Source organism: Helianthus annuus, chromosome 15 (genome assembly GCF_002127325.2).
Source record: "Helianthus annuus cultivar XRQ/B chromosome 15, HanXRQr2.0-SUNRISE, whole genome shotgun sequence".
Taxonomy (NCBI): domain Eukaryota; kingdom Viridiplantae; phylum Streptophyta; class Magnoliopsida; order Asterales; family Asteraceae; genus Helianthus; species Helianthus annuus.
The window spans coordinates 115171299-115196842 of NC_035447.2; the positions used below are offsets into that span (position 1 = coordinate 115171299).

General features: G+C 35.4%; 3 protein-coding genes across 3 annotated transcripts; 2 read left to right on the plus strand and 1 right to left on the minus strand.

Annotated features, from left to right (window-relative positions):
- The first annotated feature begins 3206 nt into the window (after positions 1–3206).
- LOC110912207 (mitochondrial inner membrane protease ATP23) lies at positions 3207–6159 on the plus strand. The gene is made up of 5 exons (XM_022156884.2): positions 3207–3366; positions 3463–3584; positions 4275–4412; positions 4513–4596; positions 5722–6159. The coding sequence occupies exons 1-5, from the start codon at positions 3270–3272 to the stop codon at positions 5854–5856; spliced, it is 576 nt and encodes a 191-aa protein (XP_022012576.1). The 5' UTR covers positions 3207–3269; the 3' UTR covers positions 5857–6159.
- A 4591-nt stretch (positions 6160–10750) lies between these two features.
- On the plus strand, positions 10751–13279 carry LOC110912208 (ras-related protein RABB1b). Its single transcript, XM_022156885.2, has 6 exons — positions 10751–10909; positions 11022–11161; positions 12364–12446; positions 12529–12733; positions 12834–12902; positions 13002–13279. The coding sequence occupies exons 1-6, from the start codon at positions 10864–10866 to the stop codon at positions 13089–13091; spliced, it is 633 nt and encodes a 210-aa protein (XP_022012577.1). The 5' UTR covers positions 10751–10863; the 3' UTR covers positions 13092–13279.
- A 3178-nt stretch (positions 13280–16457) lies between these two features.
- Positions 16458–20603, minus strand: LOC110912209 (pentatricopeptide repeat-containing protein At4g35850, mitochondrial). The gene is made up of 13 exons (XM_022156886.1): positions 20493–20603; positions 20256–20391; positions 19975–20137; positions 19331–19396; positions 19129–19226; positions 18281–18398; positions 17995–18204; positions 17796–17872; positions 17605–17698; positions 17443–17508; positions 17276–17353; positions 17105–17206; positions 16458–16745 (listed from the first exon to the last, which is right to left on the minus strand). The coding sequence occupies exons 1-13, from the start codon at positions 20515–20517 to the stop codon at positions 16635–16637; spliced, it is 1344 nt and encodes a 447-aa protein (XP_022012578.1). The 5' UTR covers positions 20518–20603; the 3' UTR covers positions 16458–16634.
- Between the last annotated feature and the right edge of the window lie 4941 nt (positions 20604–25544).

Sequence of the window (25544 nt, forward strand, 5' to 3'; positions counted from 1 at the left end):
CCCGCGTCTTCGTCCACATTATATTCATCTTCCTCGTCGTCGTCGCCCAAATTTTGAGTTTCGGGCACTACCTCATCGTCCTCGTCGTCGTGAATAGGTAGAGGACGTTCGACATTTCCTCGTATAGAAGGAACTTGTGGAGAACGATAAGCATAAGGGTCGAAGGCGGGGGATTGAGGAGGAGCGTCCATTGATAACAAATTTTGAAAATAGCCGAAATTGGGTTGTTGGGTGTTGTAAAACGAGGGGTGTGTAGGTTGTTGGAAAAAAAACGGGGGTTGTGAAGTGTATCCGAAAGGGGGTTGTGGTTGAGCATTTGAACCGCTCGAACCATCTCGAGACGGTTTCGAGACCTGTCCCTTAGTTTTTTTCTTGGCCTCGCGGGGTCGGTTCTCCATTGCTCGGTGTATAAAAAATAAAAAGTGAAGGGGGTTTGGTTGGAGAGTATAAAAAATAAAAAGTGAAGTGGGTGTGGTTGGAGAGCTTAAAAAAATAGAGAGAATGAGATGGTTTGAGTATAAAAAAATGGTGAGAATGAGATGGTTATTTATATTATTTTTAAAAAAGTGATTTTTTTTTTATTAAAAATATGACTGTTAGAAGAGGACCGTTCCTCAAATCTCGTGCACAATCAATCGGTGAGGCCACGCCCAAATTACACCCCGAATCGGGACCCCGCTTTGATGGCGGCGGTGTTCCCGATCGGGGAAACCTATCACCGCGGGCACTCACCGAAGACGCCCCGTACACCCTAACTTTTTTAAAATTATTGGGTCCCGTGAACCCGACCTACTCCGCCCCTCAGCACATGTGTCCCTTCATTGTGCCACGACTGATCTGCACCATCTTGTGCCAAGGTCGTCTCCTGCGCCAAAATAATATAGCAGATTGAACACTGTTATGCTAAATTACACATGTCACGCTTTAGTTTATTGAAAATTTTAAATAGTTAATGACTTTTTTGTTAACTATCACTTTAAGGGTTATGCTATTCTACAAAGACTCTTAATTGTAAGAAGTGTAAGAAGGATTTATAGAGTGATAAGTGTTCAATAACCTAAAACCTAAACCCACTACACCACCACCCAAAAATCTAACCCCCCCCCCCCCCGAAAAAAAAATAAAAAAACTATACCTCACCAAAAAAAAAACCCCAAAAAACCTAATCCCCCCATCTCGACAAATATTTTTTTTAGTGGGTGAGAGAGGGGGGGGGGGGGTAGGTTTTTGGGTGGTGGTGGGTGTTTAGTTTTTTTTTTTTTGTGTAGTGGATTTTTTTAGAAGCCTTTATACCCTTCTTACAATTAGAAGCCTTTGTATTTGATCCTAATCCATCATTTTAAATAGTTAATGACTATTCTTTAACCATCATGAATTCTTGATCAATATGTTTAATTTGGTGATTATCTTTTTTTACCTCAACTCTCGGTTTAGGAGTTAAAATTAGTATACATAATTTTTTTTTGAACTGCTTAAATTACACCAAATCCACCTTCGGCGGTGCTCGAACCCTTGGTCTTAAGAGAAGCAACACCTTAACTCAAATGGTTTTGCCAATTGGGCCCAATCCCACCCATTAGCATACATAAATAACACATAAAAACTAAAGATAATTCATATTATAAACACATGATATTTAAAATTTTGAATGTGTAAAACACAAAGAGAAAATGAAGGGGCTCCTCCAATCATTTCCCAAAATGTTAATGGTATTTTGATTATGCATGGACAACCACCAAAGTAGCTTTACCATCCATTTCCACCTTGGATGACTATAAAAACCCTCTTCACAACATACAATAAAAACATCCATCAAATAAGCAGTATTTCTCTACATTCATCCTAGAGAAAAATACTGCACTTTTCACCTTTTTTTTCAAATAAATTCACCAAAAATGGCCCGCCAGATGATGGTTCTTGCACTCATCGTCATCGCCTTTGTGGCAGTCACCTCCGCTGCTGCCGTTGACGATAGCTCCCTAACAGATGTCACAAATGAGTCTGCTCCAATAACACTATCTGGCAGTGGAGCAGTTGCTACAAGGGTCCTTGGTGACTGTGGTGGCGATGCAAGTGGAACTTCCACCGCGACGAAGCTCTCTGTCACCGCCACCGCGGGTGTTGCAGCTGTGGTTGGCGTATTCATTCTCTAAATTATTATTGATTGGTGTTTGATTGCTATGTACACACATTGTACAGCATGGTTTCTTTTTTCTTTTTCATGATGATGTACAAAAGGTTTCTTATTTGTAATCTTTAACATTTTGTGAATAAAAAGAAGAAAGATGATGGTTATTTGAATATCAAGTTTCTAGACAGGTAGATTAATCGAGTAACTTGAGCTTGAATTTTATTTGCATTATATAAGGAGTGTAGCCTACAAAATGCTCTCCGACTAACCCTATAATCCATTTTCTAGATGTATATTTAAATATTTTCGAATGATTTCGGATACTAAACATTGACTGGTTGGATTCTCCTGCACTCTTCGGCGGGAATTCAATTGGTATGAATTCGGTTCGTTACGTCTAGAGAAAACCTCAAAAACAAAGTCATGATATGCCAAAATAATATCAATACGAATTTTACGTCGACCGAAACTTAAACTTGTTAAATATTATAACAAGTTGTAATCTTTTCTAATTAAAATAGTAATTTTAGCATTAAGTAAATTACAAAAATCGTTCATTATGTTGATACCAGATTGCAAACTATGTCATTTATCTTTAAAAAGTACAAAAAACCTACTCGATTTTTGCAAATTCTGAGGGAGCAAAACGGTTAAAGTGATAAAACCATAGAGAGCAAAACGGTAGTTAACTCTAAGTTTTATGTTTTTCACCAGTTGGTTGGTGTAAAAAAAAACCGGTTTTAGAACCAAAACCGGGAAAAAAACCGAAACCGGTTTTACAACCAAACCGAACCGCCGGTTGTAGACCGGTTAGATTCTTGATCTAAAAAACCGGTTAATAACCGAAACCGGTTTTTAAAAAACCAGTTAAAAACATATCCTAACCGGTTATACCGGTTATTGTTTTGGACTTAAAAAACCGGTTAGTAACCGAAATCGGTTATAGAAAAAACCGGTTTTCATTTTGGATGAAAAAACCGGTTCAGTTAATAAACGAAACCGGTTTTTGAAAAAAACCGATTTGTACACCAGGTAAAATCCGGATCAACCCCGAAAATAAACGGAGCAAACCCGACATCTACATACCATCAACACCCACCCAATAAGCAGTCACCATTTCATTCCTTGAGGTATCAAAATGTCAGCCGGATCTGCCTCCGGCAAGAGCTTCTCCGCCGCTAACGCCGGCATGACGGTGGAGGAGTGCGAAAACATGATCCAAGGAAGCCTCAGAAGTAATTACCTAACATTTTTATATTATTCATAGGGTTTAGGGTTTATATATAAATTATAATTATTATTCATCTCAATTGTTTCATTTGATGCATCAGCTCCAACTGTGAAGTTTTTACGGGAGCATTTGGAGAAAAGTGGGTGCGGTATTGTCCCCAATTTCATCAGGGCTGTTAATTGCAGTCAGCGGATGAGTGGTGGATATTCTCGTGGAGAAGGGGTGGGTAACTTCTTTTCTTATATTAATGTCAATGATTGATATTTGATTGGTTTATACTTAGACAATCATATTAGGGATCAAACATTTTGGACCGGATACAGGTTCGGTATTCAACTATTGATACTGTACCAAAAATAGTACCGACCGAACATATACAGTTTTGAATTTAGCTCAGTTTCGGTATGGGTACTATGCGGTCGGTACGACACAGGGTCAAGACTTATAAATGCCTACCAAACCGTACATATACGGTACAAGATTTGGTTTTGGTTTTTGCTAAGTTTTGGTACCGGAAAATATAATATATTGAACAATTTACAATGTAATGTTTTTTTTTTTCTAAAGTCTGACTGATGCGACGTGATTATTTTGTACCTAGTTTCGGTATAAATTATATTCAAAACTGAGCCCCCGCAAAAACCCACGACTCATATGTAATATAGTTTTAGTTTATTCCACAATGACGTAATGCTTTTAAAGTTCCGATTATACCATTGAGACATGTTGTTTTGACTTTCGATATAACTTTTAGTCAAATCGAGCGGGCAAAACCCACTAGTTAAAACTCTCAACATGCAATTTTCCCATCTAAAGTATGATTTTGTTTAACATAGAGCTGATTTAAGCAATTTGAACACGTATAAATGTGCTCGTGTTGATCGAAATTCTTTCAATCTTTGAATATTGTAGATAGTGGTGTGTAGTAATCATTTGACTATTCAAGATGAGGTCACTCAAGTGGTTATCCATGAGTTGATTCATGCGTATGATGACTGTCGAGCCGCAAACTTGGATTGGACTAACTGTGCTCATCATGCCTGTAGTGAGGTCTGAATTTACTCACCTTGTTATGTTGTTTGTTAATCTGTGTGTTGAAGATCTTGATCTTTGAACGACCTCTGGTTTTAATTGTTTATATCTGAAACAGATCCGTGCTGGACATCTTAGTGGTGACTGCCACTATAAGAGGGAACTGTTGCGGGGTTTCGTCAAAATAAGAGGCCATGAACAAGTAAGTCCGTTTTTAATGCATTACGATAGTACGATCAATTATCTAGCCCGGTTAGTTTTATCTTTTGCTTCTTTTGCTTAAGAGAAACTTGTAGTTCATGCTTCTTTTGTATGAAAGTCAAGCTAAACTATCTCGAAGCAGCCTCAGAAACTATCTGATTGGTTATCATTTGTAGGGGTCTAAATGAGCCGAGCCAAGCCCGAGCTCGCCTAAACTGCAATAACAATGATGCTAATTATGTTTTAATTTGAGTTGGTAATTTCGACCCAGTTACTTTTGAATGAGTGGATTAAGGTTATGTTTAATCTCTATATAGGTCAAATTATTATTATAAAAAAAACGTAGCTAAAAAGGAAATATGTCAAATGGGTTTTAACTTTAAACTTTAAGGTGTATCTTTACTTCATGAAACCTCCATAATCATCTTATTCAAAAAGTTCATAATTGAAAGGATATACATTTTTTGGACAAAAGGTGTTTTGTGTCGACCCAATGTATCTTGTTCCTATTTCATCATCATCATACTCAGTAAATCCCATCAGTAGCAAAGCTAAGGTATGGTCTGAGGAGGGTAAGATGTAGACACCCTTACCTCTACCCCGTAGAAATAGAGAGGTTGCTTCCAGTGAGACCCTCGGCTCGATAGTAGTTTTGCATCCAGCCTTGGACATAAGGCACATAACACTCACCAATTGGGACAAAAGTTGTTTAGTGCATGTACCCCCACATGATGCATGATTAACCGTCCCTCGCTTTTTAACGTTATTTTCACGAAATTAGTAAAATAACATTAAAATTAGTGGACTTTCACTCCCCCCCCTCGAGGGCCCACACATATATACATTATATGTGCATACCGCATAACGTTATTTTCACGAAACTAGTAAAATAACATTAAAATTAGTGCACTTTCACTTTTGCCCCGAGGGCCCACACATATATTCATTATATGTGCATACCGCAAGCGGGCGTAATCTTGTTCCTATTTCTTGAATAAATAAATGGTAGGCTGGATTCTGGACACAAAATTCAAGGCTAGGACATTCATTTGCCTCATCTTATTTTTATCAAATCAATTCTTTTTAAGTTCTCACAAATTACCGATTCTGTGTGGTTTTAATAAAGGACTGTGTGAGAAGAAGAGTAATGAAGTCATTGGCGTGCAATCCTTACTGTTCACAAGCAGCCGCTAAAGATGCAATGGAAGCCGTTTGGGACACTTGTTATAATGATACGAAACCATTCGACAGAGCCCCTTAACGAGAGAATTCTATGCTTTTGAGCAACATAATTTCCGGCTCATAAACTTTACCATTTTTATTCGAAACAAGTTAGTTCTGAGACAACTGAAGCATCAACCCCTAGTGGGTATGAACTTTTGGGATGATATTCAAGTTTATTTCTTTTACTTGACCTTTGCATCTCTATGATGCCTGCAATTCTGTAATAATTTTCCTTCCTATATGTTTTTGTTTAATGTAGAGGTGAGGCAATAGTGATGTGATTTTCATTGACAGTAAACATATCAAGATTACTATAATACTATTTCTTATTATTTAATTATGTTTTGTTTTATTAGTTTTTAACTTTAAAAGGTTGTTTTCTACATATTCTATTTTGTTATATTTTATAACTAGGTTAGAACCTGTGTATTACACGGGTTGAATAAATGCAATTTTATATACCAAATAATAAAAAAAGACATATATTTAAAAATCTCGTTTATTACACGGGTTGAATAAATGCAGTTTTATATACCAAATAATAAAACAATATATATTTAAAAATCTCATTTATTACATTGGTTGAATAAATATAATTTTATATATTAAATAATAAAAAGATTATATCTTTAAGAACCCCGTGTATTGTACGGGTTGAGTAAATTTAATTTTATATATTAAATAATAAAAAAGTTACATTTTTAAGAACCTCGTCGAGCTGAGGAGCAAGACTAAGTTCGATCGTTAGGGAGACTAAAGCGGGAGGTTGTGTTATACGGATTGAACACATGTAATTTTATATACCAAACAATAAAAAAGTTATATTTTTATAAATCCTATGTATTATATGTATTGAATAAATCTAATTTTATATACTAAAAAAATTATATTTTAAAACCCCGAGTATTACACGAGTTGCATAAATGTAATTTTGTATAGTAAAAAATAAAAATGTTATATCTTTAAAAAACCTCGTTTATTACACGGGTTGAATGAATCTAATAAAAATTTATATCTTAAAAAAACTAACGGATATACTCGATATACGATGGATGTGGTGATTGCGGTGATTGTTCTTATAAATGTCACGTAAACATAGTGATTACCGTATTTGAGTTGAGAATTGAACACGAAAATATAAGTATAGAACCAATAAATACCTTTTAAACATTTTTGAAATAGGCCCTTAACTATTTTAGTTTAATAAAATAAATAAATCATTTAAATTAACTGGGTTAGAGCTAAAGGATATAATTTGCAAGAGTTTGCAAACATCGAGTACGTTTTCTGTAATTATTGAAGACAAAGGACACAGTTTGCAATAAGTCATAAGTGACATACATAAAGGACGATTTTTGTAATTTACTATATTTTAAAATATTATATATATTATCTCCTATATGAATTGTTTAAATTTATATTAAATTTAATTGTATAATTATCTTTTAATTGATATTAATTATCTATAAAAATAGATGGCTTCAATGAATGACACGTGTACAAAACCTAGTTTCTTTTATTATAGTAGATAGATTTCTATATTTTTTTTAACTAAATATGATCTTAAACTTTTTTAAAAAGGTTCAAAGGTCCAACCAATATGACCAATGGATCAGTAGAGTCGCCGGTACGAACCGGTCCAGTTTTAAAAACATTATGTACAACTGTTTTTTTTATTTAAACAAATTTGAACTCATGTTGATTGGAATTCTTTTGATATTTGAATTATGAGGTGAATCAAATGGGTTGATTGAAATAATTGTGCTCAACTTGCCTGTAGTGACTTCTGAATTTACCCACCTTGTTATGTTCTTTCTTATGATCTTCATCTTGGAATTGCCTTGGGTATTTATTGTTTATATCCGAGACAGATCCGTGCTAGTCATCTTCGTGGTGGCTGCTATTGCGAGGTTTTGTCAAAATAAGAGGCCATGAACAAGTAAGTAGTTTGGTTTTATACATAACAATCGGTTATCGAATAACAAATGGGTAGATTGGGTAGGGTAATACAGATTTCAGATAGTTCAGGTTTCCCCGTTTCGGTTAAACCGAACTACTTCGGTTCAGTTGGTACATTTAGCTTAAATAAAACGCATAAATGATTTGGTATGGGGTAAAAGCGTAAATAAAGCAACAGTAAATTACCAAAATGGTAAATTTTGACCTTGCCTTTTCCGAAATAGAAAACAAGCAGGCAATTTGGAGGCTAAGCCAGTAAATTTGTGGGTAAATTTGGGTTAAGCCCTCACAAAACTCAGCAATGCATTCAATATGTATATAAGAGTTTTTGTTGGATCGGTAAATTTGGTTATGCCAAACATCAAAACCAACATCAAACCACAATTTCTTGTTAATCACTTATGGCTTCCCCAAACCGTTTGTTAATTGTTCGGTTTGGTTAATTAAGTCAGTTTACTTAGTTATGGTTTGGTTATTTCGGTCAAGTTCTCACCACTAAGTGTAAAATTGATTAGGAAATATATCTATTTTGATGATGATAGAAATAATTAACACGTTGTAAAGTTTTCTAATAATCATTAACCATATGCCACTACAAACTATCCAATACTCCAGTTATTCGTCAACATTAACGAACTATCAAGACAAACAAGAAAACAAAACATACATGTCGTACAGTGAACGAACCAAGATGAACGATCCAAATGACGTATACGAAATTATGGTAATTCGAGTGAGATCAATCGAAAAGTTTTTAAAACTAATTAGATACATGTAAAAATATAAGTTTTATATAAGCAAAGTCATTTCTTAAATTATTGTATTAAATTTTACTAAGTATTTATAAATTAAAACCTTTAGACCATGAGTAATGGGACATTATAGGGGCTTGAAGTGGTTTGATAATGCCCCTAACACCACCCCCATAGGCTTTATATGGGCATGAAAAGGAAAGGGCATTTCTAGTATAATGCCCAATGAGGATAGCAAATTTGGAAAGTAATGATGGAATGGGGCATTAAGGAAGGGGTTAACCATTACACACTTTTTAATGGGCGTTATAAGTATTGATGTGGAGGAAAATGCCCCTTAAGGGGCATTAACCATTACGCATGGCCTTATAAACAAGGATTATATTTAGATTTGAAATTCAAATAGATGTAGGTGGAGTGTTCCACAAGAATTTTGGCAAAACAATCTTGGCAACCTTTGCAAATACAAAAGCAAAACAACCATGTTAGTGAAATGTCTTACAAAATGGGTAAGGATAAGGATCATACAAGACTTTTCTTAGAGGTAAAGAAACAGTGTTTCTAAAGGGAAATAACTCTAAACATAGATTAGAAACTGACCTTCACCATTTTCACATGTAATCTTCACATCTTGAGAAGAGCAATAGCAATAACAAGAGCCCTCAAGCTTCACTATTGTATCTTTGTATTAGGTGATAACTACTTTATTTCGTGAGAAAATTTAGAAGGTGATCACCATTTTCAAATAGTGAGATGTTTTAGAAGGTGATCACTAACTAGTAGTAGTGAAATGAGTTGTAAGGTAATCCATTACCTATTCTTAGTGAGATGTTGTACACTGGTAATCTCAATCATTCTAGAGAGTTGTTTTTGTTAAGAGAACGTAGAGTTGATATGTTAAAAAAATCTAAATTTTTTGGTAAGACTTACCAAAAGTTTTCTATGGTAAATAGAAATGTTGTACTCTATGTTTAGGGAGGTTTTCAAAAAAAAAAAAAAAAATTTGATGTTACACTTTTAACCCAAAACTACTTTGGCTTTTTACTTTTAACCTAAAAGTTTTCTATCCTTTCTAGTTTAACATCACAACTTTTTTACTTTCAACTTTGGTCCCCTATACTTTTCATATTTCGCAAAATATTTGTTTTACGTTATGTTCTAAACTTTTCGAGTTAACACGGCGCAACGTTCGTGTGTGGTTCAACGTCGTTACATTTTGTTTTATGCTTCCTTTTGAATTTTGCGAGTTAACATTACACAACGTGCGTGTATGGTTCAACGTTTTTACATCGTCTAATTTTTTCCCGTTTGATAGGTCCGTCGCAACGCGCGGGTCCAAAATCGATTTAGTTATTATATTCGGTGTTTTACGTTTCGGTCTAATTTCTCCGCATCAACACGCTACAACTTCAGTGTTGGTAGTCACTGGCGGTGTTCCCAACTCGCACGTATATTTTCTCATAATTCTAAATAGTAATAATGAAAAAAGTTAAATTCATTTCTAATTTATCTTTATTGTAATAATAATTAGTCGATTAATTTTATAATTACTTAGAGAGTGTTTGGGGTTGAGTTTTGAAGGAGATTTTTAGATTATTGAGTTTTGAAATTGTAAATAATCAGTTTTGAGTGTTTGGGTAAAAAAATTAAAAAATTGATTATTTGCGTTTAGAAAGTTACAAAACGCAGTTTTCCAAAAGCAGCCCCCCCCCCCCCCACTGCAAAAAAAAACGCAGTTTTCCAAAAATTGATTATTTGCGTTTAGAAAAGACTTTTCAGTTGTTTATTTTTTTAAATATATATTTGTCAAACACTAAAATAGTTGATTATCTGATTATTGTGATATCAAGCAACATAATCAAATCCAAATACTATCTTTCAACATCACGTTTTGTTACAGTTAATTATCTGATTATTCAAAACGCATAATCTATTCTCAAAACTCAACCCAAAATACCCTCTCTTAATAAGGGCATGTTTGGCTAAGCTTTTTGAAACAACTTATTGACTTATTGGGAAAGTCAGTATAGAGTAACTTATTGATTTATTGGTTTTTTCCCCTCACATACACTCTCATTGCCAAACATCATTTTAGAGCTAATGATTTTTCAAAAAGCCAATAAATTAATAAGTTCTTTCAAAAACTTAGCCAAACATGCCCTTAAATCAAAATTGGATTCTAAAGTTGATCTTATCAAATGAAATAAAGGGTATCCGCCACGTCAAGTTTTCTTCGACAGAAGAAGCATAAACCCCACCCCCACACAAGAAATCATAATAATCATCATCATCACCATATTCATCTTTTACTGTTGTTAGGTTAAACAAAAACAATGTCGTACGATTACCTTTACAAATACATAATCATCGGCGACACAGGTACTCCTTCTTCACTTTATTTGCTTCATCATCATCATCTAAACCCTACGTCCAATTTTGACCCTTTTCAACCCAAGTCAAAATTAACCATTTTTGTTGTTTGGATACTCAGGTGTGGGGAAATCCTGTCTGTTGTTGCAATTCACTGATAAGCGGTTTCAACCGGTTCATGATTTGACTATTGGAGTCGAATTTGGTGCTCGTATGGTCTCCATTCATGGTAGGCCTGTCAAGCTTCAGATTTGGGATACTGTAAGTGCCTTTTTTTTACTAATCTGCCCTTACGGCACGCACAACTTTTTCTTTCTGTTTTTAGATTTTTTTTTTTTTTTGAATTGTTTGATCGTTATTGATGAATATTTAGTTTGAAATGGTGCTGGTGATTGTCTTTGGTTGTTTTACTAATCTTTTTGTTTTTTTATTTTTAGATTATTTATTTATTTATTTTTTATTATTATTAATTTTTTTTTGTGTGAATTGGTTGATGGTTATTGATGAGGGTTTTGTGGATTAGTGTGAATTAGTGTTGATGATTTTGTGTTTGATGAATAATGATGTCTAGGAATTTTTTAATTGTATCGCTTTGTGAATGGCGTTGGTTGGTACGGTGAAAGAAATAATGTTAATTGATAGTATCTTCGGATGATATTGTTCCATTGTTGGTATCGTAGAAATTTCCTTTTAGCCGGCGATGTTTTGTTTTTAATACTGTAGAATAGAATGGTGTTACTAGGGATAGATTGTGATAATAACTTGAAATTGAAAGATGAAATTGATTCGGGTTTGACCCAATTAATTCTGCGGGTTAACCAGGGTTGTATCAGATTATCCTTTTATGTATGTAAATAGCCGGTGTGGATGTTTAGTATGGTTATGCCCTGTGTGTGGTTGGGTGGAAATGTAGAGTGGGTCTTTTTCAATTCGCACCCAGGCGAGGCAAGGCGCAGGAAAAACGTCTTGCGGCCATCCATAGTTGTTAAAAGCCATTGCCCACTGTAAAAGATTGTGGTTTATACTTTCTACCTATTTGTGAATAGAAGGATTCATAGCATCCATGCTTCAATAGTAAAGGAATATAATGCATGAATGAAGAGAGTTAAGTGTGTTAGTCTAGTTCTCTCTTGATACAAGGAAAGTCGGACTACAAATGAATGAAGAAAGTTGAATGCTGACTTGTATGACAATGTGATTAGCGAGTCAACCACTGTTCATCTAGTACTCTTGAACAGTTGAACATTTACTATAATAAATAGTACTGAACTGAGGGTAGTAACTCCCTTATAAGAATGGATTGGATCAAATATTTCAAGAATACAAGTTGGAAGCTTGAATTTATTGTTCCTGTATCACTCGTTTCTAATGTTATTTATCTTGATTATTAGACCGAAAGATACATACATGCAGAATGCATGACCGTCGCATGATTTGTTTTTGTTAATTTTGTTTTGGTTCAGGCTGGACAAGAGTCATTCAGATCAATCACTAGGTCGTATTACAGAGGAGCAGCCGGGGCACTTCTCGTTTATGACATTACTAGGTACATCTAACTATCATATGTTTTCGTTAAAACCCGAGCTTACATAAGTAGTTTAAGATACCTATAACGAGTGTTGTGGTAGGAGGGAAACATTCAACCATCTAGCTGGGTGGCTTGAAGATGCACGGCAACATGCCAACCCGAACATGACAATCATGCTTGTAGGGAATAAAAGTGATCTTTCCCACCGAAGGGCTGTTAGCAAAGAGGAAGGAGAACAGTTTGCAAAGGAAAACGACCTCTTGTTCTTAGAGGCATCCGCAAGAACATCACAAAATGTTGAGGAGGTACTGTTTTGTCGGTCCTATCTTTATAAGTAAATAAGTCGGAATTGCCACATGTACTCTGATCTTTAATGATTTTTTTAATTATTATTTATATATACAGGCTTTTTTGAAGACTGCTGAGAAGATACTTCAGAAGATCCAGGAAGGTGTATTTGATGTGTCCAATGAGGTAAAACAAACCTATGCAATGTTTTTTCTTCTTTTCTAGCTTGATTTTATAAACTTAGTGAGACCTTTTATTATTATTATTCTGTTTTTGGGTGATTAGTCATCTGGGATCAAGGTCGGATATGGGCGTCCTCAAGGCACAGGAGCAAGAGACGGAACAGTTGCTCAGAGCGGCGGCTGTTGTAGTTGATCTCAAATAGTATGACAATAATATCAACATATCGAATCTTGGAACATGTTATATATTAGTAACTGGTTTCTGCTATCTTGAATGGGATGTGTGAATGACATGGAAATGGGTTTCATGTGTATATAAGGTTTGTGAACATAGTGTTTCTTGTCATCCTGGTTATGTGATCACGTATGCATTAACCGATAGTTTTACACTTTAGCCAAAATGAAACAAACCTGATGACCATTTTTGTTATATGCATGACCCAACTGTTTTTCCTGTCAAAACCGAAACAGTGTTGATTTTCGTTAAGGGTATAACTGTCAAAACCGAAACAGTGTTGATTTTCGTTAAGGGTATACTGTTGAAGTTTGTCTATAGATATAGAAGAATCTTCAACTTTCATGAGTTCTTGCTTTGAGATTTAGTGCATTAAATCTTGAGTGTATTTCTTAAATATAAATAAACAGCAATGCAACTGAAAAGCAATTTGGTTTTGAAGTAATTTGTTCAGACATATAATGATCACTCAAGAGCAATGCTCATTTGAAGCAATTTGAGGCTAACTAGTCTCAGCCTAATTTGATCCTACCAAAAATGCAGAAAAAAAGATCAGGACAAATGAGGAACATGAGGTGATGGTTGGTGGGGGCGGGTAGGGGTGGGGTGGGGTGGGGTGGTGTTGATGGTGGGGGAGGTGATTGATGGTGGAGGACTGATGTGAGAGAGAGGGGTGGACTGATGAGAGAGGGGTTGGAGTGAAATAGAGATTGACTTTTAATATTTAATTTTGATATATTTTATTTAAATATTTTTAAATAATTAGGTAAAAGGACTAAAATACCCTTGTATTTTCTGATTTAACAAAAAAAATCTAGCTAGGTTAGGGCTAAAGTGCATAACGTGTAGGATTTTGAAACGTTAAGGACAAAACTCGTCAAATTTAAAGGTAAAGGACATCGCCTGCAATTTGGTACAAACATAAAGGACAAAACTTGTAATTTATTCCTTAGCTTATTACTCCACCCATTTCATAAAGGATTCGACCTGTTTTAACAACAGCTACCCAATATTCAGGAGAGCCTTTACCTGAACTCATACGTATTTCTGCGGACCTTACTGTAACTGGTTTATCTAGAAATATACGGACCCATATTTTTCCACCGCGACGTGCATTTTGTGTCATTGCTCGTCGACCTGCTTCTATTTGTCTAGATGTGATCCAAGCGGGTTCAAGTGCCTGAAGAGCGTATTTACCAAAACAAATAGTATTACCTCGATGAGATATTCCCTTCATTCTTCCTCTATGTTGTTTACGGAATCTGGTTCTTTTGGGGTTATAGTTGATGGTTTGTTTTGAATTTCATCTCTACTACAGAACCGGACGTGAGAGTTTCTTCTCATTCAGCTCATCGCGAATAAAATCAATTCAAATTAAAGATTTTGAATTCAATTCAGATAGAATATAATTTGAATTAAGATATACATGTATTTAATAAGTAATATACTGAATCATTGATTTCATTTAATCTAGATCAAATCTATTATTCATTTGTGTATCTTGTTTGTATAGATAACTAAATCTATTTATATTAAATAACTCTTTTTTCTTATATTTGTATATTTTAGAATGTTAAAACAAATCTTTCTTTTGTTTTACTCTTTATCGTATTGGGTTGACCCAATTTTAGCAATCCAAGAAAATAAAGTTTTCACGGGCGAATATTTACTCTTTCAATTTCTATTTCAGTTCTATCATTAGTTCATAACTTTTCCGAATAGATGAATTGGTCTCTGGCCGGTTCCGCCACCCCGATCAATGAATCATTCGAATTCATTTTCACTAAAATCTTTTGAATTCATAGGTTCCATCGTTCCAATCGCTTCTTACTTAATGGTTAGGTCTGAATTTTACAACGGAGCTATTAGTTCTTGAGTCGATATTCTTAGTCTTTATCGGCTCGAAGCTCTTTATTTTTTGTTCGACGAGCAGATCCATTTAATGATGAATCCGTATTGGTGCTTTATTACGCAGATTTTTTCTGAGATGACTCATAGACCTTACATATTGGAATTATATATCATCAATATCCTTTTTCTTTCTTTCTCTCATCCTTCCAATTATCCATACCCTTTCTTTTTTTATTTCGATTGACAACTTAGATGCATATTTTTTAATTAAAAAGATTTCAGTTGCTACAACAATATGAACAATATCCAGATAATACGAAGTGATGAGTTGGTTATTACTTCTACAATTATTTGTTTATATTTTTATACTATGGGGCTGTTTTTTTATACTATGGTTTGTTTTTATTCTACAGTCACACACGGCTCCACGAGCCTTTTTACGAGTTCTGACACGGCTTAAAATAGCCATTTTACTCCCTGATGTTTTGGTTTTGCTGCCAGTTTGCTCCCTGGGGGAGCAAAATGGAAAAACAAACAATATGGATGGAGTTAGAGGCGGGGAGCAAACTGACAAAAAAAACCGAAACATCAGGGAGTAAAATGGCTATTTTTAAAGGTTTGGAGCAAAACCGTTAAAGTGACCAAACCACAGGGAGCAAAACAGAAGTTTACTCTATATTCTAACATTCAACTAACAGGATACAAATGCAACACAAGTCATCTCTACATCCAGTCCTTTTTGGAAAATAATTGTTTTATTAGCTGTGTAGTCATTGCTCATGCTATGTCTATAACTAACCAAAGAAAGATCAAAAAGAAATCACATCCTAAAGCATTTTCTTCAAAACAAACCAGCATTGGAATGCCTGGAAATCCCTATGTGGATATGAAAGCATTCCACTATGAATTTGGTGGCTAAACTTTCAAAAACAACTGAAAGATCTTATGCTATTTTCGTTATGATTGATCACCGAACAAAAAGCGCTTATATTCTGCATGTTGGGGAGTCTCATGTTCAACAGATATTGGGACAAGACATGGGGTGCATGTGTAATAGAGACCGGATTTGCATCCAACCTTGAGGTTTTAGAGGAAATTGCAAACGGAAATCAGAACAATGCGTAGTTTGTTGGACAAAGTGAGAATGATTCACTCATGTTACGCTCAGGTATGATACAGTTTGTAGGAAGTTTGGGACGCCTCCCTGCCATTGGTAGAGTTTTCGTACAATAAAAGTTCTCACTCGAGCATTGAGGTATCCTCCCTATGTGACGCTCAAAGGAAAATGTAGGACCTTGAATTGTTGGTGTGATGTGCTTCAATGTGAGCTCAATGTATATGAAATTGTGATGTTAAAGTCATGTGATTTGATTTAGAAAAAGTCAAGTTAAATCACCCTTTAAAATCACTGCTAAAGTTGGGAAAGTAGCTTTATCATTTGGAACTATCAAATGAAAGATTCATAAACACAAATTTTAAAAGGGCAACAAAGACTTGTATTACCATTTATTTGCAAAGCGGAAAATCTTGAAAAAGAAGAAACTTTTGGTCAAATTCATGAGGAACAAAAATTAAGAACCCAAAGTAACTATCAAAACTTGTGCCTAGAGTACAACAAAAACAAATACTTGATAAAACACACCTTTATCATCATCTTCTGCCTCCAAAGTTAGTCGGAGTCCTCCCATATCTTCCACGCAAATTGTCGAGAGTACGCGACACCAACATCAGTCTTGGATCGTCTTCAGGTATCTCTCGTTCCTAATTTTTCATCCAAAAAACTATCCATATGAGAACAAACACGGGCATGCAAAACCAAAATTTCTTATATATATATAAGTGGCAATTTAGACCCCATTTACTTAAGAACGGGTCGACAAGAGATCAAACAGGTCAAAAGTTAGAAAAAAAAAGTTTGATTAGAAATAATACACATAAAATTAGTTCAAGTGTTTTTTATGCATAAAGCCTCCTAAGTCGTTTTACATAAAAAAAAAATAAAAAAAAAAAAAAAAAAAAAAAAACTTTTGTAATCGTCAAAGACCAGCTAAGATTAATAAAAAAATGGATGTTTAAACAACTAATCATGACCGAGATTAAATGAGATGAGGTCCATTCACCTTTAAGCCATTGTGATACGCTTGACAAGCAGCAAGAGATGGAACTATATTACGTGCTTGCATCAGATCCCATACCATATTAGCAATCGTGTATCCCCCAGTCTGCAAACAAAAAATTATATTATATTAATAATATAAACGAGTTTAATAAAATGTTAAAAGCTTGCTTACCTTTTCACCAGAAGCAACAAGGAGAAGGGCATTGCCTGTTGCAGGATTCAGGTTAAAGTTCCTAGAAAGCATCTCTTTCTGAATCAACAAAACAAACAGCAATTAGCAACATACTAAACAAGCATTAACATACAATATATGGTGCCACATCATCATCAGTAGTTTACCAGTTTGTCGAGAGCTATTTCCATACCCTTTGCAGTGTAGCCAGTCATGGCTCCCTCTATAAGTGTCTATAGTAAGATTGGTAAAATTAAATATATGCACGATAAGATAACCGTATTTGTTGTTTACAGACTAAATAACCGTATTTATCCTCCTAAACTTACAGCATAGAGCTCTGGCACAGCTGGGCTGCCTGAGCTCATGTACTCTTCAAAGACTTTAAGCCCACGATCAATGTCTCCACAATTTAGGTAACACCTTAAGATATGAAACATGACGCGCAAAAGATCAACAAAGAAATAAGTTTAGAAAGATAAACAAAACGACAAAAAAACCGATTCCTATTACTTATTACCTCATAATATGCATCAATATGAAAACATCGGGAGTTCTGTTGTCCTTCTTTAGCATCTCCTGAAGAGTATCCACCGCCTGCAACAATGAACATGGCAAAAAGTGAAAAAGACAATGTAGCAATGAACAAGCAAAACGTTTAACAATCGCATTGTAGCAATAACGTTTGACTAAAACAAATTTAAAGATTTTGATAGTACCTGAACATCCTTGAGGTCAGCACAAGCGTGAAAAGCAACATGATATACCGTAAGGAATCTTAGCACAAAACCACCCCTGCGGTGAACATAGTTAGCGGTAGGAATATTGTACAACTCTTCCTCGGTAATGCCCATCATGACATTTTCAGCGCTGTCCCTTGTCTGTTCTATCGAAGACCACCCTTTAGACTGCTCAACCAGCTCCAGAATCTATTCAAACAAAGGAAAACATTTAAATATGGAATCATAAACACGGTATTTAACAAGATTAGTTTCTTAACTTTACCTTGGCAGATGTGTCCTCTGCTAATGGTGTCTTGTTCTTATGTGCAGCGATGAGCCCCGCATAGCAAAATTTGTTTAAACCAAGACCAGCGGCAGTCATATCACGAATAATCGCATATCTGAAATCCCATACCAATATTAACTAACCGTCAATTGACATCACTTGTACTAATAACCATTATGGTATTAGGGGGGTAGGGGCGCTCGTGATGGAATTCCATCACTCACAACATCCAATCAAGTTTCGCCACGTCATCGAGCTTTATTCCATCACTAGTGATGGATTTTATTAGGGATGCCCATCACTAGTGATGGTTTTTTTTTATTTTTAAAATTATAAATTAACAATAAAACAATAAAATTATAAAGTATAAATTTCATGTCAATAAAAAACAATATTTCTAGACATATTTTAGGTTACAACTTAAAAATAAACATATAAAAATAAAAAGATACATAAAGAAAACCTATCGCTATCGGTGTCTATCGGAAACGAATCCGCTGGAAATTCCATTTTTAAAGTTATGCAAGATTGTATTTTTGTAGATGAAAAGGATTGTATTTTTTTGAGGTTTGAAGATTGAATGTATATAAAAAAATGGACAGAAGGTTTTTTTTATAAAACTCCTCCTTCCAACGGTCATATACCAACGGCTCACATCCCACAACGGTAACAAAATAACGCGTGTTCATGGCCACGGGTTTTATATTCCACGCGTGATAAACTGGGGCGGCGCCGCGGCGGCGGTGTTTAACGTTATAAAACGCGTGGATGTTGGTTCATCACGCTGCTCCCCGGGTGGCCTTAATGATATGGGATGAAACAAAGGGATGAAAACAAATGCCTACACTTGATCTACTCGACCAGAGGCTGCACATGCATTAATCAAACAGATAAATGTCTGTCCATTAGGCTTTACTTCAAGCTTCTTCATTTCTTCAAATATCTTCGTTTACAGAAACAGCAAATAGTTACAAGTGTATAATCATATCATCATATGCTGTTGTCTAATGTCTATCGAGGTATGATAAAAATACAACGAAAAGATACCCGTGTTGCCTCAGCAGAATTCTTACACTTCCCGCATGTTGAGATCATGAAGTTGTACAAAACAACCTATTAAAGATATGAGAAATGTTACAAAACCATGAAGTGTAAAAAACCAACTGAAGAGCAATCACATAAGCAATATAGGTGAGAACTAAAGAACCTAAAGCCCAAAAGGTAAATCACGAAACGTCACGTATAAATGTATAAATAGCATCAGATTACATGACCTATATTCAATTGATGCTTTGTTGCCAACATTATCTACTTTTCCAAATCAAATGGAACATTCACAAGGCCCAAAAAAACTACACATGAAAAATAGGCATAGATATGGCACATAAACGATGTGAGTACTAGGGTTTCTAGTTTAAATGTTACAGTAATAAACTACATTCATTAAAAAAATATAAAGAAAAAACTATTAACAACTAAATATAAACAAATGAACGTAAATGAACACATTACCAAACGTTCAGAAACACTATTAAACGAACACGGCTTCTGCTCATTTTTCATTCATTTGACTAATCAAACAAAATTTCTTGTTCGTGTTCGCTCATTTATTAACCAAATAAGCGCAAACGAACTTCCCACTGAACAGTGCCGGTTCATTTACACCTCTAAACGCGAGTAAAAAACCTTACATCAGGTATCAAACCCATGGACTTCATTTCATCACGAAAAAAGAAACAATCCTGCAACCGGACGCCTTTCATACTCCCGGCAATCAACGCACGAAACGTATCCTTCTCCGGCCTCACTCCATCCAGCATCATATCATCATAAACATCTCTCAACAACCAATTCCTACACATAAAACATCCCAATCAACCTCCTAAACTAACAAATCCATAGAACCTAACCCTAAAACCTAAATCTAACAACAAAAACCATTACTATAACAAAATCTGAACAATTAAGATACCTTCGTTGAGAAGTAATAGATCCGATAACAGTGTTGTATTCCGACACATTGTTAGCGTAATTTCTCTTGGCGTATTCATCGGCGGAAACGGCGAAGTGACGACGGCCGATTGCTGCGAGTAGTGACTGGCGATTTGCTGATGAAATGATAAAAATGAATACATATTGGATCAGTGATGAGATATAGATATAGATATAGATATAGAGAGTGTGGAGGTGAGAGTGGACGGAAACCTACCGGAGATTTGACGGAGGAGCTTCATGGATTTGTTGAGAGGTGACGAGGGTTTTTTAGGGGTTTTTGGGAGGAATAATAATACAGAGAGATGAGGAACTCTTTTTTGTTGGGGAATCATGTAAAAAAGCAAAATATATATATATATATATATATATATATATATATATATAATTGATATTTTATGAAGAAAATTATGATTTTAACTGGCTAGCAACGGTTTTGAAACATAGATAAAAATACGCAAGTCAAGACTTGACATTCTATGTGATGATAAAAAAAACCATATCACAATAGTATGTTCGAAAGTCGCGGAAAAATTATTGGTTCAGTTTGTTTAGGTACCGACACTCGTTATAACCTTAAAAACAAGTACTTGCGGCGGGTTCAGAATGTAAATAAAATAACCTATGTACAACTGTATATACGAAAATTAAAAAAATATTACGTTAAGAAAAAAACTAAAAAGAAACGACAAAAAATATGTAAAAGGAAAAAAAATAATAGTTCAAGGCCCAGATAGTAATTACAGTAAAGCGTAAAAGGAAAAAAATTAAAACTTGAACGTCTAAATAGTAATTATAATTATAATAAAGTGTAAGGATAAATAATTAAAATTAAAAAAATAACCTAATTAAAGTTGTGTGACTAAATATGTCATGGCTCGAAGCTTGCTCAGATTTAGCTCGGAAAAAGCTCGCTCGACGTGGCTCGGTTAGAAAGTGAGCCTAGCTCGGCTCGGCTCGTAACGAGCTGAATTGGCTCGCTTTGCTCGCATACCAGTTCGGCTCGGCTTACCTCGGATTAACTTACTTTTAATATATTTTACATATATATATATTATAATATATCACAAAAAATAAAAAACTGATTATTATTTACACATAATTAGGAGTGTAATTTGATATCTATAACATACTCGAAGGTTGACTACCATGCTAAGAATATTGTATTTCGTTGAAATTAAGAATTTATTTTGTGCTGTAAACTTGATTTTCGCTTGTAATGTATTAGGTTGAGCTTATTTTAGATATAATCTTTTGAATTATTGAATAATATTCTAGAAAACTGAATTTTAAAAGCCATGTATTAGTTTTTCTTTTCAAAACCGAGCCAAACCAAGCCGAGCCAAGCTAGCTCGGTTTAAAGCCGAGCATAAATGGGTTGAGGCACAAAGGACCATATAGTTGGTGTTATGTATCTTATGTGAGTGTGTAAAGAGTTGATATGTAGTGATATAAGTAATGAAGACTACACATATCTACCTTGGTACTCGTGAAGTATCTATAGTGTGTTGTATTGATGTTGGATAAACCAAATTATGATATTTTGGGTTGCATAAGTATGTTTCGGTTAGAACTTAGAAGACAAAAGTTTGATAAAATCAGTCAAGCGAGTCATAATATGGAGTTCAATTGGTCATGAGAAAAAAAAAGCTATTGGAACCATAAATGCATGCTTTTAAAATGAGAATGAATGAAAATGAAGAATTTAGATGTAGGGCTGTAAACGAACCGAACGAACACGAACAAGGCCTTGTTCGTGTTCGTTCGTTAAGGAAATAAATGTGTTCACGAACGGTTCATGAACACTTACCGAACGAGATTTTATGTTCGTGTTCGTTCATTAAGGAAATGAGTGTGTTCGCGAACGGTTCACGAACACAAACGAACACAAATAAATTTGGCGTACGTGACGAAGGATAAAGATAGATGGCCCAGAGAGTAGCACTCGAACTTGAATCCCTTATTGTGGAAGGGAGGTCGATCGTATTTGCTGATGTAAATATTGAGAAATGAAAGGGAAATGATGCATAAACAAGGTGAAAGTGGGTTTCCTAGTTTAATTGTTAGGGTAATAAAATAAATAAAAGTTTAATAATATATAAAGTACAAATAAAATATAAGAAAGTACAAAGATCTTCAATTAAAACACAAACATACGAACATAAACGAACGCAAATCAACGAATGTTCATGAACACGTTCACGAACACCTTACCGAACGTTCACGAACACAATCGAACGAACAAGACCTCTGTTCATGTTCGTTCATTTAGCTAATCGAACGAAATTTCTTGTTCATGTCCGTTCGTTTATTAAATGAACGAACATAAACGAACTTCCCGCCGAACGGTTCACGAACTGTTCGCTGAACGTTCGGTTCGTTTACAACCCTATTTAGATGTTATAATTCGAAAATTGAGTTTTGGTAGAAGTCTGACCAAGTCCTAATGTATGTTAAAGTTGTAGTACACAGCCTTTTTTTCATGCACATAGTGGTGTCACATATGAAACCACAGACTCACGGAGGCACATGTGACAGTTTATAGCAACTAGTGTTATTTATCGTCGAGCGTTGCGTGATTCATTATATGTTTTTTTGGTGTTTCGTATAAGATGTATTGGATTCTCTAGTATGTGTGAATTGGGTTTGACTCTAGTATGTGTGAATTGGACTTTATACGATGTACATACACAATCTGTATTTAATTGGACGGAATAACGTTTAGGACAAAATAAGTATCAAATCAGTGTTGGATTAGTTCTGTTTAATCATAATGGAAAACATGAAAGATGATGCCATAGAGTTCGACATGTTTGTCAGTGTGATCTGGTTCCTCCTTAGGGTGCTGACTGATGATGGTGATTATGAAAACCGAAAAGGGTATCGGCTATGGAGAGGATGTCGATTATGATGTTATACTAATTAGGTTATCTGTCTAAGTGTGTAACTTTTAACCTCCACATAAGTCTCCTTATATAAGCACCCAAGAGGAAACCTAATTAGTTAATAAGGGTAATATGGCCCATCAACAATTACCAACTAATTATTTAATAGGTTATTATATATTTTGATCTATATTATGTAAATAATTATAATGGCTACTAGATTAAATATTAAACATAATATATTTAATCTTACATTCTCCCACTTAGCCGAGTAATCATTTACTATGAGTATTAGATAAGCCTGATCAGGAGTTAACACTCACTTTAGCCTTAAACAAGTACTATAGCAGAGAAATACAGCCGTTGAATCATTATGCGACTCAGGACCCCCATTAGTCATACTATAGCCTTAATTTAAAACCTAATCGTCAAGATCAAAATACGCATAAGCCCTTTGTTTGAAATGCCAATATGCTCAAATAAGGCCTTTACTAAATCCCATATTCCGAACATGTTCTCGTAAACCTTAGGAGGGAGACCTTTAGTCATCGGATCTGCAAGCATATCTTTAGTACTAATATACTCGATACAAAGATTATTTTCCTCAACTCGTTCACGTACGAACAGATATTTTGTATCGAGATATAAACCAGCTCCAGTCGAACTGTTACTGTTCGAGAAACTAACGACAGCTGAATTATCACAATAAAGCTTCAATGGTATAGAAATGGAATCAACGACTTTGAGTCCAGTGATTAAATTTCTAATCAACATTCCATGACAGGTTGCGTTATAAACAACAATGTATTCTGCCATCATTGTGGAAGTTGTGGTCAACTGTTGTTTATGACTCTTCCAAGAGATAGGGCCGCCTGCTAACATAAAAATATAGCCCGAAATGGATTTCTTGTCATCTTTGCATTTGGCAAAGTCAGAATCAGAACAGCCCACCACTTATAAATGATCACTTATTCTATAAGTCATTTTAGAGTCTTTCGTCCCTTGCAGATATCGAAGTACCTTCTAAGCTGCTTTCCGGTGATCTAGGCCAGGATTAGTCTGATAACGGCCTAGCATTCCAGCAATATAAGCGATATCTGGGCGAGTACAGACTTGAGCATACATCAGGCTCCCGACTACTGACGCGTAAGGTATCTGGCTCATTTGCTCCTTATCAACCTCTGTTGTCGGACATTAGAATGAACCGAAAACATCTCCTTTAACTACTAGAGCGACGGAGGGTTTGCACTGTTGCATGTTGTAACGTGTAAGGACACGATCTATGTAAGCCTTCTGAGACAATCCTAAGATCCCTTTGTGTCTATCCCGGTGGATTTCGATGCCAATACGTAAGAAGCATCTCCGAGATCCTTCATGTCGAAGTTATGCGAGAGTAACCGCTTCGACTCATGCAACATGTCTAAACTATTACTTGCCAATAGAATATCATCTACGTAAAGGACAAGTATAGTAAAGTTGCTCCCACTCATCTTGAGGTAGGTGCATTGATCCACTTGATTCTTCATAAAACCTTGTTTCTTCATGACTTCATCAAACTTGAGGTACCACTGACGTGATGCTTGTTTTAACCCGTAAATGGATTTCTTCAACTTACAGACTAGATGCTTCTGACCTTCAGGTTTAAAGCCTTCAGGTTGTTTCATGTAAACATCTTCGTCTAAGTCTCCGTTAAGGAAAGCGGTTTTAACGTCCATCTGATGCAGCTCTAAATCAAAATGAGCTACTAGGGCCATGACGATCCTTAATGAATCTTTACGAGAGACAGGTGAAAACGTCTCTTGATAATCAATTCCCTCTTTCTGAGTGTAGCCCTTTGCAACCAATCTCGCTTTGTAGAGTTCAATGTTCCCATTCGGATCCAGTTTTGTTTTGAACACCTATCTGCATCCTACGGGTTTGACACCGTTGGGTAATTCTACCAAACCCCAAACGTCATTTTTCTTCATGGATTCAAGCTCATCAATCATTGTTTTATTCCATTCAGAAGACTGATCACTGCTAATGGCTTCATTGTAAGAGATAGGATCATTGAGCTTTCCGGGATCCATTTCAGTCAGGTAGGTAACATAATCATCCCAGTTAGTAGGCCTTCTTTGCCTAGATGACCTCCTGAGTGGATTACCGGGTTCAGCGTTGTCTTGGTGTTGAGCGTTTGATGTGCCTTCGTCATGAGGTATAATGGGTTCTGATTGTAGAGGTAACTTTGGAGTTGGTGCAGTAGCTTCAGGTGCAGTAGTTGCATTGGGTACAAGAGGAGTAATCAGAGTAATGGTAAGCGACGAGTCCCCCCCCGCATCTTGTACTTCTTGCAATTCTTCGTAAGGGTTGGTACTGTGACAATTGGCACTTTTCCATACATTCCG